General features: G+C 41.1%; 2 protein-coding genes across 9 annotated transcripts in view; one reads left to right on the top strand and one right to left on the bottom strand.

Moving 5' to 3' along the window:
* Positions 1-11,408, bottom strand: part of TEC (tec protein tyrosine kinase) — a 59,462-nt gene extending 48,054 nt beyond the window's left edge. The window contains exons 1-2 of one of the 2 annotated variants that reach the window (XM_064418213.1): positions 6,034-11,408; positions 5,174-5,311 (exon numbers count right to left, since the gene is read on the bottom strand). The gene's annotated coding sequence lies outside the window, so the exon portion shown is untranslated. Of the gene's footprint in view, positions 1-5,173 lie in introns of both variants that reach the window. The other variant, XM_064418212.1, reaches the window with a different exon arrangement.
* A 205-nt stretch (positions 11,409-11,613) lies between these two features.
* The window catches only part of SLAIN2 (SLAIN motif family member 2), a 33,738-nt gene continuing 27,900 nt past the window's right edge, over positions 11,614-17,451 (top strand). For 3 of the 7 annotated variants that reach the window (XR_010361307.1, XM_064418220.1, XM_064418222.1), the window contains exon 1: positions 11,614-12,052. Coding sequence is in view for 6 of the 7 variants with exons in the window: in XM_064418220.1 (XP_064274290.1) it covers positions 11,694-12,052 (359 nt within the window). In the remaining variant the exon portion in view is untranslated. Of the gene's footprint in view, positions 12,053-13,030; positions 13,144-17,451 lie in introns of those variants that run through there. The other 4 variants (XM_064418224.1, XM_064418225.1, XM_064418221.1 and 1 more) reach the window with 3 other exon arrangements.

Genomic DNA, 17,451 nt, shown 5'->3' with positions numbered 1-17,451 from the left:
ACACTGATTGTAAAACCTATTTTCCAGCCTTCATTGACAGACAATAATGTTACAAACTTTCAAAACAGTTGCAGCAAGTAATTGTTTGTTCTTAAAGAATTTGCAACTTCATGTTAGAAAGTTTTATTTAACTGATGATCACTTTTCAAGTTATATTTACTGATTAAATAAAGTAGGGACATAAATTTTTTTTTTTCCCTAATTCAACCCCTGTGAATGTGCATTGCTGTGAACAAAGCTGAGTGAAGAAAAATGTTGCATCCTTTGCAATGTCATGTCCAAAGCTATGGTCTTGCTGAAAAAATTGCCTTCATTGCTCCTAAAAGCTCTTAATATTGAAATATAGGAAGTTAAGGACCCTCAAGTGTCATAAAGAGGGAATTTCCACTCCATACTTCATTGCTGTTTCCTTGCAACCTCCTGAAGCTGCAGTCCAACATTCTAACAGTTTTTCAAGTCCAACATGATCTGCAAATATGGTGTTTAATAGGTCTATGTGTGTAAGTGTGTGCATGTATAAACACAGATACACACATGTGTGGTTGCACACACACTATTTGTTACACATCTAACGAAACACAAGTTAAAACAACACAATATGGTTCATCACTTTGAAATATGGCAATATGAACAGACCATAACTCTAGTCTTCCCAAATCAGTACCCCTCTGTGCTTCACTGGACTTTGTCATAAATCCAATCTTTTCAGAGAACTATTTAGCTATCACTTATTTCTTAGGAAAAAAAATAAATTGTCAAGAGCAGTAAAAGCTTTTTCTTTTTTTTCTTTTAATAATAATTAGATTCTTTGGACAAACCTTAATGTTTTTTTCAAAATTTTCTTGCCAAAATACTTATGAGAAAGGAAGAAGTCTTTAAGTCTCTTGCCTGGTGTGTTTCTTTGTTCTAATAGCCAGGCCTGTCACTAGTAGGAGATGCCTGTGCCATGACTAGGAGTGGGCTGACGCATTACTATCTACCCTCACATTTGGCTTGCAAACAATACCAGGAACTGAGCCCATAGAAAATATCTCACTCTCACCAACCTGCCACATTGTTTGACCTGGGAAATTGAGACAAACTGCTACGTTCTCAGTTAAAAATAAGAGGCCTTTGAATTTTCCCTCTACTCTGAACTTTCCACTAAGGGTTGACTTTTGTCATTTTGGCACATCTTCTGAGGTATGAATGTAGCTTAGCTTTTATGTAGGGCTTTCTGTACTTAAAGAATTGTGCAGCAGTGGAACAGGTTCAGACCTGTTAACAGAGGAAGTGCAAAATGTGTCTGTGAACAGTAGGATATCAGCATCCTACTGTGCCCTACTGTGCCCTAATGTGCAGGTTTGGTTGTGATGGAGGCAAGACGCCTCAGCCCAAGACAGTTCTCTTCTCCTGGAGAAAGCCTAAATGGGGCTCATATTTAGCCCTAGAGCACCACTGACTTCAGCCACACTTGTGCTGGATCTGTCCCATATATTCTTTTGATTTTCATCCTCCATCAATCCCTCATGACGGGTGACTCAGCCTTTCCACCAAGCAACAAAGGCATTTAGAAGGTTACAGCTCACTCCAAAGATTGTTTCAAGATTAAAATGATAAAATCAGTTAAACTGCATGTGTACAAAATACAATACTGCAAGGAGCCAGGGATTTTTACAGAGAAGGATACATACAGAAGGTAACTTCTAAAAAAATGAAAAATGTTCTGCTGTGCTTATTATTGTCAAGCCCTCAATAAACAGATTTTCTGTGATGGTAACTACATGTTCAGATATTATTTCTCCTTTTTAATTTTGGGAGAGAAATATAATTGTTTAAAAGTATTATAAATTTTATATTCTACCTGGCAGCAAGGCAGCAAGGTAGATTTCTATTGCTATTTTACTTATCATATTCTAATACCTCAGCTTAACATTTTGATTGAAGTCATATATGTATATACAGAGAGAGAGAGAGAGAGAGAGAAATATACATGTCAGTGAACACTTGCAACATGGTATGTGTAGCGACACCCATAATTATTACATGCACTAACAAAACCCAACACTAAATCTTGTAATTTTGCAACTTACCTGAATTACAAAGGCACCTGAGAGATTCTGATGCTACAAGCTTTTAATTCCCACTGATAATAGGAATAAATAGGGAGTATAAGATCAGGTTTTGGGTATAGTAAATCATCAATGTGTGGCTTACTAATGCATTGTTTGCACTGGGGATGTTCAGACTGTGTAGAACTGCAACTTGAATGTGGAAGAAGCTGGAAAACCTGCTCATGGGGCACTGGTCTTTGACTTGCATAGTTCTTCCTACCCAGTGTTTACCCTTGTTGTTTTCTAAAACCACATCTGGTTTCATCTGGTTGAGCCAAAAATGACACCTCCTGACCTATACTTAAGGTATCACTATTTCCTTGGACATTTAATGTTCTCTCTCCTAAACTTCTCTGAGTGTGTTTTAATCTTTCTTCACTGTGACATGTTCTGAGTAACCTCCGTAAGGTCTCAGCTTAAACAGTTTCAAAAATATTTTGAGCCAGGCTTTTCTCTTCATTTTTTTCAGCAGCTGATAAACCTGTACTTACTGAAGAAATTCCTCCTAGTATTTTAAGTACCTTGCCTTTGTTTCCTTAGACTTCTGTTAATTAAGACTTTGTTTTATGGCAGTTCAGTCCAGATATTTTCTTTTGGTCACAAGTATTTCATTAATTATTTATTTGGACATAACCATTAACATAAATAATAAATGCATCAGTCCCTAATCCAGTTACATAAATCATCCCCTATAGCCAGGGCAGTTTCCTCGAAGTACAGTAATTGCTGTTGCTCTTTGGCCAGTTTCTTCCCTCTGATTTTCCTGCATCATCACACTGATTTCCATATAACACCATGTCAGTCACTTTACTGAAACCTATATGGATTTGCTTTATTGCAATTTTCTAAAAACATTGTGTATTTTAGCAAATAAAAATACAAGTTGATTTGTCACAATCTATCTTTGGCATCTATGTCTCCAATTTTTAAACTGCTTTCATACCTGTTTCTTTCACAAAATGTTGAGTCCTTATAGACTTCAGACATTAAGAAATCATCATAATGCACTTTTGTGCGTCACTTTTTTCCTTAAATAGTGCTACTTCACTTTTTAGTCTTTTAATCATATGCCATTGTCTGTTTTAGTAAAAACCTTACTGCTGGATTTATTATCTCTGCTACTGGGCCTTCTTGACAGGCAAGCTCTTTGTCCTTCATTTTCACCTCGCACACGACAATTTCTCTTTCCACACCCATTCTCATGAACATCTTGGGTTTAGCTCTGTATACTTCATCATTATCATTACTCATGCTGAGCCAAATTGTCAGGCAGTTTGGGGTGGGACCTTAATTACCTTTAATTGCAACCACATTCATGATTTATAAGGCATCCACTCCTTTTTTGTTGTTTATATGGCCAAGGTACCTTTTACTATTTGCTTAAATTTCTTTTACAGCCTCTTCCTAAGCTTGACTTTTGACATTTTCACATGCCTTTTGTCTGACAAGACATTTTTTCATTTTCTTTTCCTTGTAGACTCACTCTTTACTTTATAAAGTTCAGGGTTTCCCAGTTAATTGTGAATGGAGCTATTCCCATTTTTTTTTTCCTTTGGGGAACATGCTGAAGATAATTTCTGGAGCATTTAGGCTTAAAGGAATTCCAGTTGCCTTCCACAGTTATCTGACTGAGCCATTCTGGCTTCAAATCAGCTGAGTGGTACAAATATTTTTTAAATTAATATTTCAGCTAGTTATATTCTGCAGAGCTTGACTTCCCCTTGAATAGTTCTATTAGGTGTACTAGAGAAAAACAAACCACTTAAAAAACAGAAGTTGGATAACTGCTCCAAACAAAGATCTTAAAATCTAAAGGGGATAATAACAGAAACAGAAGAAATACAAATACATTATACATGCAGGAGCATGAATAATGACACAGACCATTTTATCAGGCTGTTTTTTCTAATGTTTAGTAGTCTCTAAAATATCTGTAAAATAAAGCAACACCAAAGGAAAATAAATAGGATTAGTTGTACTGTATTCTTTAAGAATGATCTTGCTGTTGCAGTCATTACTGAAAAAGAAAAAAATCCCAGTCTGCTTGGTGAATGTTGTGATAGTATTAGAAGGGAAGCAAATAATTCAGTGGGGAAATAATGGAATACATTTGTCCTGATTTTTTTACATCAAATTGTTTATCAAGATCCACCTGCAGCTGGGCAGCTGAATCTCTGTACCAAGCCTACTGACTTATGGTGAGTGGCCTGTCATATCAAGACCAGACTATTTTCCTTTGACTTTGCTGAGACCCACTATGAGAGGGTCATTTCCCTGCAAGCCCTTCCGAGAGGTCTTCTGGCCCCCTTCCCGGACAGCCTTCTCTTGTATTCCACTGTGATTTCTAAACAATATTTTCCCAATTTGCTTCTCATTCACAAACGCTATAATATTCTTGCAATGGGAAATCTAATGATGGTCCTTCTTGTGGACTTCAGCAAAAAGGTATGCACTTAATTAGGCCCTGGAAAACATGCTTCAGGAAACAAATGAATTTTAATTTTATTTTCTTTTCCCTGCAGGCCTTTTCCTTGCTTTTGTCATTGCTGACAGAGGGCACAGTGACTAACTCAGCTCCTCACTGAGGTTAGCTCATTTATTTGAGCAGCAGGAGACCACAGAGGGAATGTTTTACTCGGTCCTATGAATTGTTATTTTACCACTGTTGGGTAAAATCAGCCTTCATTTGATATATTAAAAAATTACCATACAAGAATCCAAAAGAAAACCATCATGACACTGTGTTAAATAATACTGATCTTGAAGGAAAGAAGATCAGTAAGTGCTGGGACTGATTACACCATAGGATTTACTTCATGGCATCCTCCAAACACAGGGAACTTCTTCCACTGTGGAATGTGCAGGGTGTCCTCAGCAAGTGCTCCCAAAATGTGGGCAGGAAAACATCAGTGTAGAGGCCAGAGCACACACATACCTGTGCTACCTCCCCACTGCACAGGCATGGCGAGAGCTGTCCCACTAGAAACTCTCCACACACATTTGTCCCCTCTCTGAGCCACCTCCTCAGGAGTGAGCCCTGAGCCACCAAAGCCGTGACCGAGGTCTCCCGACCTCAATACCTCTGAAACAGGGTGGCAGGAGTCCTGCTGCACCATCTTCTCCCTGGGAACGCTCCGGTTCCGTGCTCAGACTCGGGCACAACGTGGTGTCACTAGATGGCGATGGATACCTTTGATACTGTGCGAAATAGCCAAAAGCTTTCTCAAAAGAGAACAGGGAAAAGGGGGGAAAAAAAGAAAAAAGGTCAGAAGTTGCATTATACAGGGACATGCCACTTCTCAAATAACATATTCTCATTTTCTCTCCAGACTCAAGTACCAACGGAGTATCTCAGGCTTCTTTGGTAATTCTTTTGTTTGCATACAGTATTTTGGTTACTCATGGTCACACGTCGTCCTTTCTTGATTGCAAATCTTAATTACTTTTGTCAGCATTAGCATACTGTCTTCAGACAGAAGCAGAGCCTTGTTAAGTACAAGCCATTAATAAATTGAGCATAAACCTAATTTAATTGTAAAGTTTTGTCTATGCAATGTGAATATCCTCTCTCTCCTATTCAGTAACAAATTTTTCTGCAAATCTAACAAAAAGACATTTAAAACATTCTAGCTTATCCAAGCAAAAAGACATTTAAAACATATTAGCTTTTCCAGTATGCAGCATTTCAAACTTTCAACACATTTGAAAGTTCCCGACTTTCCAATTACTTTGCATTCTGAAGATTTGGTGCTTTATCATGCTAAAAAAAAGTGCAGAGGGAAAACTGTTTTAAAAACTTCCTGAGTGCAATGAAGTCTTCTTCCTTCCAGAATTGGCCTGTTAATAAAGCCATGTCAGGAGAGTGAATTTAGGAACTTTTTTTTAATGATAGAACAGAAAGTTGCTTCATATAGGTGGAGACATGAAAGGTTTCACTCACTGTTACTCAAGTGATTAAAATCACTGCACTTGCAACTGAACATCAATCATGAATCTTCTTGACAACAGAAGGTCCTTTCCAAATGTTCTGAATCACCACAATGTCAATTCAGTTTCCATGTCACCACAGCATTTTAAGTACGTTGAGCTCAGCAGTTTTTTAAAGAGCAACCAGGTTATTTCCAAGTGGTTGATAAACATGAAATACTGGTAGCTAACTTTTTTCTTTTCTTTTCTTTTCTTTTCTTTTCTTTTCTTTTCTTTTCTTTTCTTTTCTTTTCTTTTCTTTTCTTTTCTTTTCTTTTCTTTTCTTTTCTTTTCTTTTCTTTTCTTTTCTTCTTTTCTCACTTCTTCTCAAAATATGTTGTAAGCCAGACGAGAAAATTCCACTCAATGCCTTTGAAAGTACCTTGTTTTGTCTGAATAATTTAAATTTGGCTACATTTAATAAATTTGGCTAAGTTTAATAAATTTTAATAAATTGTGAAATAGTAATTAAATTTTAATTTTAAAAAATTAAAAATTTGTGAAAATTTTGTGCCTTACTTTGTCTAGATGTTGTTTTAAAATTTGCCAAGGTCCTTACTCTACCTTAGTATTCTAAAGTTTGCAAATAAAAGTTTGTTATTGAACTTGCAGATATTTTTGTTGTTTCTCCCACGCATCACCTAGAATGAATCAAACAATCTTCCCCTAAATCCCCTGAGCAGATTAGGGCAGAACAGGTGTCTGCAGTGATCCAGGCCCAAAAGGCAGTGGTCAGTAGCACAAGGTCTAATTGGGGGTCAGTGCCTAATATTGTCCCCTACAGGTCAGAGCCGGACCCAGTCCTGTTCAATGTCTTCATTAATGACCTGGTTGGTGGGGGTGGCAGTACTCTCAGCAGGTTTGCTGATGGCACCACCCTGGGAGGAGCTGATACACCAGAGGGCCATGCTGCCATCCAGAGGGTCCTCAGCTGGCTGGAGAACTTCATGAGCTTCATCCAGGAGGAGTGCAAAGTCCTGCAGCTCGGGAGGAACAGCCCCCTGCACCAGTATCTGCTCAGGGCCCCCAGCTGGAAAGCAGCTTGGCAGAAAAGGGATTGGGGGTCCTGGTGGACACCAGGTCAGAGATGAGCCAGCAACAAGTCCTTGCTGTGAAGAAGGTGAGTGGTTCCTGCCTGTTCCTTCCAACCTCAGCCGCTCTGCAATTTTGTGATATGAAATATTTATTACAATGCTTAACTGTGATGATAATATTTGAAAAGGATCATCAGTACCCTACTAATAAAAATCTAAAAAGTTTGAAGTACATACATTTCCTAGCAATATGGTATGCCATGAATATCAGCCTCTTTAGGAATCTGATTGTCCAGTGTCTTAGAATTGCTCTGGCTCCAGAGCACAAAACATATGTCTAAAGATGGTTGTGCTCAAAATGTTAACATCTTTTTTCTCTGTGCAGAAAAAGAACAGGCATATAAATTCATGCCAAAGAGCTACATTTTCTACTTGATGATACCAAAAATAAATGTACTTTCAATAGCAGAATCTGGCTGGAACTTTTCCTGCCCTTCAGGCAGGCCTGTAACTTGGTAAGGAGATCAACATACTGATTGCAGGTCTATCATCCACAACACTATTATCAGAAAACACTTTTTAAAAATTATTCACAAAGACTTTTAAAGTGTATTTATGCACAGCTCACTGCTGTTTAAAGTTTTTAGGGGATGGGTACTGAAGATGTGTGCAGAGACACTGAGTGCATTTCTTAGTTTCCAAACTCCAACCTAATGGGCTAAACATGTCTCATCACTGATGAGCATTATATACTCAGAGGTATCTTTTATAAAAACTGAAGTTACAATGTTGGTTCATTTAGTGGAACCAGAGTAACAGTTCTGACTTTAATTCTGAAAGGGACATAATATGACAGGAATATGCTTCTTCCATTCTGTATTCAATGTCTGTAATTCATTGTACATGCTATATATTGTAATGATAAACAATACTTTATATTTTGTCAAAGGTTTAGCTAAACACTGCCTAACACAAACACCTGTGGGCCTGCTGAACACCTCCTCTGAGAAATCTGGCAGGCAACAACCCTTCTGCAGGAGAATAAACAAAGATGCTTAAAAACCAGTCCAGTTTTCCAGGCATCAAGTTAAATATTTACAACAAATGTTAACTTCCCACCATGCATCTGCCCATCTTCATGTACTATTCCCCCCTGTCCTCCCAGGTGACAAGAGAAATCAGGGTTTCAAAGTCAGATTCTAACAGTTTTGACAGATGTAAAGACAAATGCTCAGCAAATCACAGCTGTGAGAAACTAACCTTAGGGCTGTCCATGGTAGAGAGCTCAAAGGTCAGCAAAACAAGGCTCCTGGTGGCCTTTTCCTAGGATCCACTTGTCAGAAGGATGTGTTGAATTATTTGAGTGACATGAGAGCCTTGCTCAGACTTCCTTTCCTTTGGACACTGGTCCTCATTTCCTCTCAACCTGTGAGTTTAGAACCTGCCCCAAGTCAGACAAGAGAAGCACCCATGCATGTCCTGAGATATGGAAAATAGCACTGGGCAAAGGCTGTTTTCTCCTCCCTCTCTCTGAAAAGGGAAAAACGGCGTGGGTGCAATTGCAGCTGTTCACAAAAAAACTCTACAACAGATCTAATTTCACACACAGAGGAATTTCTCTTGCTCTTGTGACGCAGTGGAAAGGTTTCATTTTTGTGGCATTACTATCAATTAATACTATTTCTGTATAATCACCCAGGGGCCTCTGCTTGGGTGTGGTCTCACATCTGGCCAGAGCAAGCCTGGAATCTGAGGAACAAGAAGGTTGTGGAAGCTTATTATTGACCTGATATTTCATAGGAAGCTTATGGACCAAGCCTCGCTGCTCTGCATCTCCCTGCACACGAGAAGGGCACTCGCAGCACAAGAATGAATGAGAAAGCAGAATCATGGTTCTTGCTATTCAAAGCACAGACTATGGTGACTACTAAGCACTGACTCCCTTTGTTCATTTCATTTCATTTCATTTCTGCCCTTACTCTTTGTAAAAATAGCAGATGATTCAGCAGTTCTGAAAATTTTTCTACAACTTTTTTCTCACTTTCCTCCCCCTTTGTCCACACACACCTGCAGGGAGAGTATCTTGGGGGGAGAAAAAAATGCTACAGCTGCTGGCAGCAAAATAATGGTGTCAGCAGGGGACAGAAGGTTGAAGGAGGAAATCTGAGGGACAGACAGACCATAAAATGAACTGGGGAGGAGAAATGGAGAGGGAAGTAGAGGAGAGGCAGGATGCAGGCAGTGCACTGACCACTAAAGAGCTCTCAGACCTGCCCCATTACCTAACAGAGGAGGCCTCTAAACAAAACAGAATCATCAGAACAGCTGCAGTTTTGGCAGCAGCTCCCAGGAGCCTGGGTCTCTGTGCTCCTGGTCCTCCTCTGCACTGCCTGTCTGCATCTCCTGGCAGAGCCCTTTGTCACTTCACACTCTGTCACATTCCCAGTTCCAGCCACCAGTCCCATCCTGATCCCAGCAGCTGCAGTATAGAAAGGATTAAACTCCTCCTGTTTAATCATGCTACCGTAGAAGCATGATTAATTCAAGTGACTGAGGGTTTCTTGTGCAACTGATGTTTGGCCTGAGGACAGTTATAGAAGAATAAAGAAGTTATATTGTGTGGTCCTGCCATAAATGTTCTAATTTGGAATAAACTTCCCTGCATAATTTAAGATCCACCAACCACTGAATTGTCTGCAGTGTCAGTGTGTCAGAGATATGGAAGATCCTTAATGTAGAAGAACTTTATATAATAGTTTTCTTTGCCTTTTGGAGGACTGTAAATTCTGTTGATAAGTAACTGTTCTCACAGAATATATCTGGATTCCCTTAAGGCACTTGACTTTGTACCTTATCATATGGACATAAAGAACAAGCTGGATTTATAAAATGATTTACAGACCAATCTCTAAGGAGTTACGATAGTCATTACCATGGTGTCAGTGAGCAGAGTGCCAAAGGTCTCAGCTCATGGGCCAAAACTGTTTAGTAGTTCTATAGCTGTGAGAATTACACAAAATATGTGGCAAAATCTTACCATGCATAGTATATATAGATAGTATATATATAGTGTGTGTATATATATATATATATACACCATATAACAAAGACTAGATTACCACAACAGTAAATTGCTTTGTTGAAAGATACCAGCCCTGATGCATTTTGATGCAGTTAAACACTTAAGGTGATAACTGTTTTGGGAAAACAATGACAAAAATTGAATTTAAGAATCAAAGGCTTGGATTCTGGTGAGAAGCTAACAGTAACAGTGTAAAACCACCCCAGAATAAACCCTCAAATAATGCTGTATATACAGAGAATGCAATCTTTGACTGTATAAGGGGAGAGTGTTGTGTAAGGCAAGGAAGTGACCCAGTCTTGTAAGGATGCTGTGAACTCATGCCTGGCAGTCTCAACATGCCAGCAGTCCATGCACCATATCTAACACAACTCAGATCGTGTGGCATTAAATGCCCCTAAACTTTGCAACTTCTGAACACATCCCGCAATTCTGAGCACCCCAGGCTTATTTTCCTTCCCTTCCTGAGCCTGGTAAAAACTGCTCACAGCAGTGCCACCCCCCGCAGACTCCAGCCATCCTCTGGCTCACTTGCTGTTCCTCCTCTCCCCTGCGAAAGCAGGCTCCAAAATGAAGCTGGTGAGTACACGGAACTTGGGAAGAGGAAACAATCGAGAATGGATGACACTAAGGACATTGTCTCTCAGTGGATCGGGGAAGGGGGACAGAGCATCCCCACAATGCCAGCTGATGAAATTTGGAGACAATTTGTCACAAGACACAAAATATCCCAAGAAACAGGACAGGAGGCAATGGGCATAAAGCAATGCACAAGAAATTCCACCTGAATATTAATAGCTTCTTTACTGGAACACATTGCCCAGTAAACACAATCCTGTGCCCTGAGCTCTAGTATGACCCTGCTTGAGCAGCAAGGTTGCACCAGATCAACGACTGTGGTCCCTTCCCACATCATGCACTCTGTGATTCTGCGACAAACCCCCAAGACCCACTAATTCCTTAAACCTAGATGTGTAAGTTTTGCTATGGAAGGCAAAATCACCACAACCTTTAGAAGAACATCCATCTATTTATACAAAATGCAGAGTCGAAGGATGTTCAGCTCAAACCTCTGTCATACACAGCAGGCCCAACACTTTCACCTAGGCCTTGGACCATAGGCAGCTTTGTATTCTTGAGAGGTTTTGAACGGTTTTGGAAGGTGTTGGGGCTTCCCACGCAACTCCTGTGGTGCACAAGACACAGGAGGCCGGGCCGGGCCCGTCCCTCAGGAGCGAGCCTGCCCCAAGAGCCCTCGAACGGCCCCGAGAGGGGCTGCGTCACAGCCTCCCCGCGCTGCCGGGGCCGCGCTCCACCGCTCCGTTCCGTGCCGCCCAGAACGAAGGCGGCGGCAGTGCCGGCGGTTCCGGCGCAGAGCCGGGAGGCGGTGACACGGAGGCGGCGGATGTGCGTCCTGCGCCCCGCCCCGGCCCTGCCCCGCCGCCGGCCGCCCGGCCGCGTAGTCGGGGCGGCACGGCCGCCTCTCCCCGCGCAGCCGCCGCTCTGCCGGCGGCCGCCATGGAGGATGTGGGCTCGGGCGTGAACGCGGACGCGGAGGTGCGGAAGCTTCAGGAACTGGTGAAGAAGCTAGAGAAGCAGAACGAACAGCTTCGCAGCCGCCACGGCGCCCTGCCCGCCGCCCCCGTCAGCCCCAAGCGCCTGCCGAGCGCCGGGCCCTCCTCGCCGCCCCCCGCCGCCTCCCCGTCGCCCGACAGCCGCTGTCTCAGCCCCAGGGCCGCCGCCCGGCATTCGGTCTCCGAGGAGCCCAGCGGCGGCGATGGGGGCAGCGGCGGCAACGGCCTCCTGGACGACGCGGCGGTGCTCAGGCCGGAGGAGCTGGAGCGGCTGGCCGGCTTCCATGAGGACGAGACCGGCTGGTGAGGAGGCGGCCGGGGTGGGGATGGGGCGGGGGCGGGTTGGTGAGGCGGCGGGCAGGGCTCCGCGTCCCCCTCCTCCCGCCGTGCCCGGTGGAAAGGGGCTGTTTCCAGGCGTGTGCCTGGCGTCGGAGGGGGGCTCGGGGCTTTGTGTGCGGAGGCAGCCTCGCCCTCTGGGCTGGGTGAAGGGCTTAATGAGCTGTGCCAGACGTACCGAAGCTGCCGGGGAAGGGTGTTCGGCTTTCCCGCACGGCGATAGAGCTCCCTGGAGGCCGCTGCGCTGCTGCTGGGCCGCGGTGCGAGCGGTACTTGGGGGCACTCGGACACCGAGGGGCTCCAGCGCTGCCGCAGAATCTGCCCTCAGTGTTCTCGGGCGTGCAGGCGGTGGGGAGGCCTTGAGAAACTTGTGGGGCATTTCTAGGGTAGTTCAGAATTAGCCCACGGGTACTGTTAGACTTCAGACATGCATCAGGCACCTTTAATGCCTCGATTTCTTTCAGCTGTAAAGGCAGCAAATGTAACACTTTTTCATCTCATAAACGTGTTGCCCTTAGGCGTTCTAATTTATTGCTAATGATGTAGGATCACGGTTTCCCTTAGGTGGTTCTTCGTTATAAATGGACCCTGCTGCTCCAGCAGAAACAGCTGCAGGTGGCTGTTTGCCTTGTCATTATTATACTTGAATGAGCTTCCACTGAGAATCAAGAAGACTTGCTGTCTCCAGCTGTCGTTTTGAAGCTCCCTATGACAGTTGTTGAGGGGCAGCCTCAGAGCTGCAGGAGAAATAGTGGGGAGGAGCACCGTGTCTACACCAGAGAAATGCAAGGGAAGCATGTACAGGGACAAAAAGTGTAACACAAGCAAACTGTCTTGCTGCAGGACTGATTGTGGTCCGTCTACAAAGGTCTCTGGAAACAAACATGCAGACAAATTTACAAAACAAACAAAAATGTCTTTCAGAGTTAGGAACGCCTTTAAAAGTGCTGGACTGATTCCATGCATGACCAATGTTTTAGTTGCTCAGGGAGGAGACAAGTGTGTGTACTTCCCTGGAGAAGTCATTTGCCTGACATTCAGCCTGGTCCACTGGAGAAGTATGAGAGCATAAGTTTATTCTCATCCAGCACTAAATTAACACAAGGCATCATCTCCCAGAAGATGAATCTGTGCAAGGCAGCTACTCTTATTTCTCACTGTATGCCTTGTAATCTACAAGGGCCTACAGCCCTTGATGGAAATAGAATCTGGTAAATTTGCACAGCAAGTTTGGAGTGGGATGGCCAAATATGTAAATGTCGGGAATTCTAGTGACAGTAGATCTGTTTTATACACTCATTCTAAATCAAGGGTAACATAGTGAGTGTGTTAAGTGACAGTGAATGTCCCGATAGAGTGTGTGGTGACAGTGGTGGCGTTAGCGCTGTGTGTTTGTGTTGACGCAGTTCTGGGCACTCGGGACAGCCACACGGTTCGCTGAGCGCTGCCCTTGCTGGTGTCAGGTGTTTGGCTGCAAGTTACTGTGTCACCCTCATGTTTCTGTGCAAGTTCTGGTGCTCAAAAGGCTGAAAAACTTACAGGTAGTATTTTGAACATCTTCATCCTTTTACTAATATTTTGGCAACTATAATGCTGAAGTGTTTTAGCTACTAATTTTAAATCTCAGGCATGGGGCACTGACTGAGACACAAATGCATGAAACAAAAAAATCAATTGTAAAAATTTAGTAATTGTCATACATATCACAAAATATGAGTATGCAGTTATTTAAAAAAAAGTGTTTTTCTGATGTAGTTTAATATGCAATTAATGATAAACATAGCTTGGCTAGATTGATGATTTTTTGTTCCAAAGTGCTTAATAAAAATGGAAATCAAGCTCTTGGAATTTCTAAACATCTTCTGTTTTAACTGTTGAGACACTAAATAGTCCAACTCCTTTTATTTTCCCATGAAGGTAAGATGCCTGTGTATTCATGAATTTGATTCATAGAGGTTATTTCTCTTAATGAAATTTGACATTTTTAGAGGGCTAGTGCTGCAATCTAACAGAAAGAAGCCTGTGAAGATAGGAGGGTTTGGTGTGAATAAGTGGATTTCCCTTAAACTGTTTCATAAAGATCTTGCTCCTGACGCCTTGGTTATGCAAGGTCACTAATCAAATAATTAATCAACTGAAAAGGTAAATATATTCAGTGAAATTTAAGTCTCATATCAACTCTTTGAGGTTCAAATGGATTGGATCACTACTGCCTAACCCAAAATCCTGTTTAAAATATGGGATTATTACACTGTCCAAATCCAACACTTCTTAGCAGCTGAGGACACCTCTTGTGGAAACAAACTAAATTTAAATTATTGTTTGTTCATAAAAAATGGATTAATCTTGCCTGTTTTGCTTGTCTACATATAGAAGTGAAGATTTGTCTTTACTTTTGATTTCAAAAGGACCTTGGCTGTGGGCAGTAATAGGTGGTAAAGTGTGCTGGTTATTGCTGTTCCTTTCAGTTTTGTATAATACAGATATTTTGATACCCCATTATGAAATTGTCTGTAGTATTGTCATGGCAGAATAAATAGTTTTCTTAACTGTTAAAATGCTGTTGTTTTACATTTAATGCTCACATGAGATTAGTGAGGCTGTGAATTTCAGACAGAACACTTGATACTATAATTGAAATTGATACTAGAAGGTGACATGTTTGTTTAAATCTACATTGTAGAGCCCATCAATTTATTTTTAGCTTTTAAAATGCATTTAGATAAGTATACAGAAGAAAAGTGTAAAGTGAAAAAGTAAGGAGAAGGTGCAACTATCAAAGCAAAGGAACTTTGATGCTGCTGTTTTAAAAGTAGCATTAGCTGTTAAAACATCCTTACAGTATTAGTGATTTTTGGGATTGTTTATATTTTTGCTTGATTGTTTTTCTTAGTGATTACTTCAATCCAGATTCACTTCAAGTTTTAAACATTTTTGCATCAGACAATCTTCAAATTATCTGGTAAATTATTAAAAATATTTCAGTGAATTTAGATTGAGTTCCTTGTCCATATGCTTCTGGATGCTGTTTAATGTGCTGAAACTTTCTTCCTGGTGAGGTCCTGAAGGTTGCAGATGGGCACATCTGTACTTGCACACTGTACAGCTCTGCACAGACCCATGGGGACTTTGCTTTAGCCTGCTGATTATTTCCTCCATTTATCAGCAGCTTTCATAATCTACTCTATGGGTGTTCCTATTTAGCTGCTCTTGAACCAGATTGCATCAAATTTATTTTTTTTCAAGTTCTATCTGAATGAGTCTTTCCTTACTAATTAATGGAACAGACACTAGGGCAGGAGGGGTGACCAGAGTGGATAAATCCTCGGAGAAGTGGTGTGCACTTCCTTGCCTGACTTGCTGGGTAAGGTTGGGTGTGGATGTGTTATGTGGATAACAGTGTGCAGCATGGCTTGCCATGCTGCTTTTAAAAAGAATTTATTGGGTCTTGAGTTTATTGCAGGATAAGTGTGCACACGTGGGCAATTACTGTAGATTACTTACTGTGCTGTGAACCCACTGTAACTTCCTTTGTGGTAACTTGTTGCATGGTCACTCAGCCTAAGCTCTTTGAGAAGTCTTGTTTTAAATGTGAGCAAAGCATGCCGTGCTTTTCTTCAAAATTTACTTACAGCATGTGCATAAGAGAGTATAGAGCTTGCTGTGTATCTATTTTGTACATGTCATTGCTCAGCAAACTTCAGAACAGTTGTGTCCTCTTTAAATGACAGTGCTATAAAAACTAGCCTAGCACCCATGTTCTCATATCAGCATAAAAGTCTCCTTGGTAGGGTTAAAATAGCTGACAGTTTACTGACCTCATTTACAAACAAAAGGCAGTTATTGTGTATTTAAAATTAAATTATTGGGGTTTTTTTGCTAACTGAATAGCTAAAAGTAATAGTTTCAGTGTTTTTTTAAGAGCTTTGATTGGTTGTGTGTCCTGACTAGTTAAAATGGAAGGCACATACTTTGGCTTTATACTCAGTCTTGTTCAGCAGCTATTTCTAATTTGCACCTGTTTATAATAGTGCAAGTTTCCGTTCTAGCCATCCATTAACGTTAGTTGGCCAAGGGCCTGTTTGAGATACACTAATGTCTGTAATGATTCTCTTCTGTCTCATATTGCTGATGTCCCTTGAGCACCAGCATTGTTTTGGAATCCTGGTTTGCCATAGTGAGCTGGTAAAGTATGCTGTGACTATTTTAGGCTAGAGCTCCACCTGAATGAAATCCCATAGCTGAAATTACATTGCAGCATTTCCTGTTCAACTGTTAAATTTTATTGTATTAATGTGGTTTAGGCCCCTTGGAAGCCAGACAGATTCTGATCAATTTCTGTTTCACGGTGTACGTAAAAGAGAAATTGCTGCTTTTCATTTTGTGGCAGATAAAAAGTCAATTTGATAATGTCTTCACAAACTAGGAAGATAATATGAAAAGAAGCCTGTAGGAAAAGCAAGGGTTATGGAAGTTGTCAGTGCTATAATGAAAAACAACAGGTAACATTTAATAATACTCACTTTGATTATTGTCTTTGAGATATCCATGTTTGTTGTGAAGCAGATATTAGAGGACTGGAGGAAGAATCCGGAGGAAGAACTATTTCTGACTTTTTTTTTTAATAATTATAGCTTTTACATGTGCTTGATATTTAGATACAATGAAATCTTTGATATGGGTTTCCTTTACTGTCCTAATCATATTCCTGAAATTTACTACATAATGACGTCTTGTTTAGGCATGATTTCTATTACTTGTAGTTGTTGGTAGAGCTCTCGGGCATAGTCATTAAACGGAATTTTATTTTGGAACACATTTATTAGGACACACAACTTCTCAACTTTTCTCTCTTCAATGTAAATATTAACAAAGCTATGTTTGAGCACATATGTACTAACAAATTTCTTATGAAAAGTTTCTCAAATAATGGACAGCTGTACAATTTGTGTAATAATTCTAGAGAAGCTACATGATGGTGGTTTTGATGGCCCTTTTCCCATTCTACAACGTCCTTTTCCAACACAAACGTGTTCTTCTGGATGAGGAAATGAATAATGGCAGTAATTTCCAGCAACGAGCCAGGGCACGGCTAACTGTCATTAATTGTTGGGCACAGAAAGATAGTTGTGTTCCAAATTGCACTTTGCAACCTTTTGGATATTCTTAATTCTACTTAAAAATCACATTATGTAAAGTGAGATGTGCCACTGTAATATGAAGATTTAATGAGACTGTCAAAGCCTTTCTGTAGTATCATATCCTTCATATCCTGGAGTTTATATTCATAGTCTGGAGTTTGCTGAAGTTTGTTCAGTCTCGTGGAACTAGAAGTATTCTGTGAAGTAGAGCTGAAAACTAATAAT

Source organism: Passer domesticus, chromosome 4, assembly GCF_036417665.1.
Source record: "Passer domesticus isolate bPasDom1 chromosome 4, bPasDom1.hap1, whole genome shotgun sequence".
Lineage (NCBI taxonomy): Eukaryota > Metazoa > Chordata > Aves > Passeriformes > Passeridae > Passer > Passer domesticus.
The sequence above is the reverse complement of the archived record's forward strand: the minus strand, read 5'-3'. Positions and strand labels throughout refer to the sequence as shown.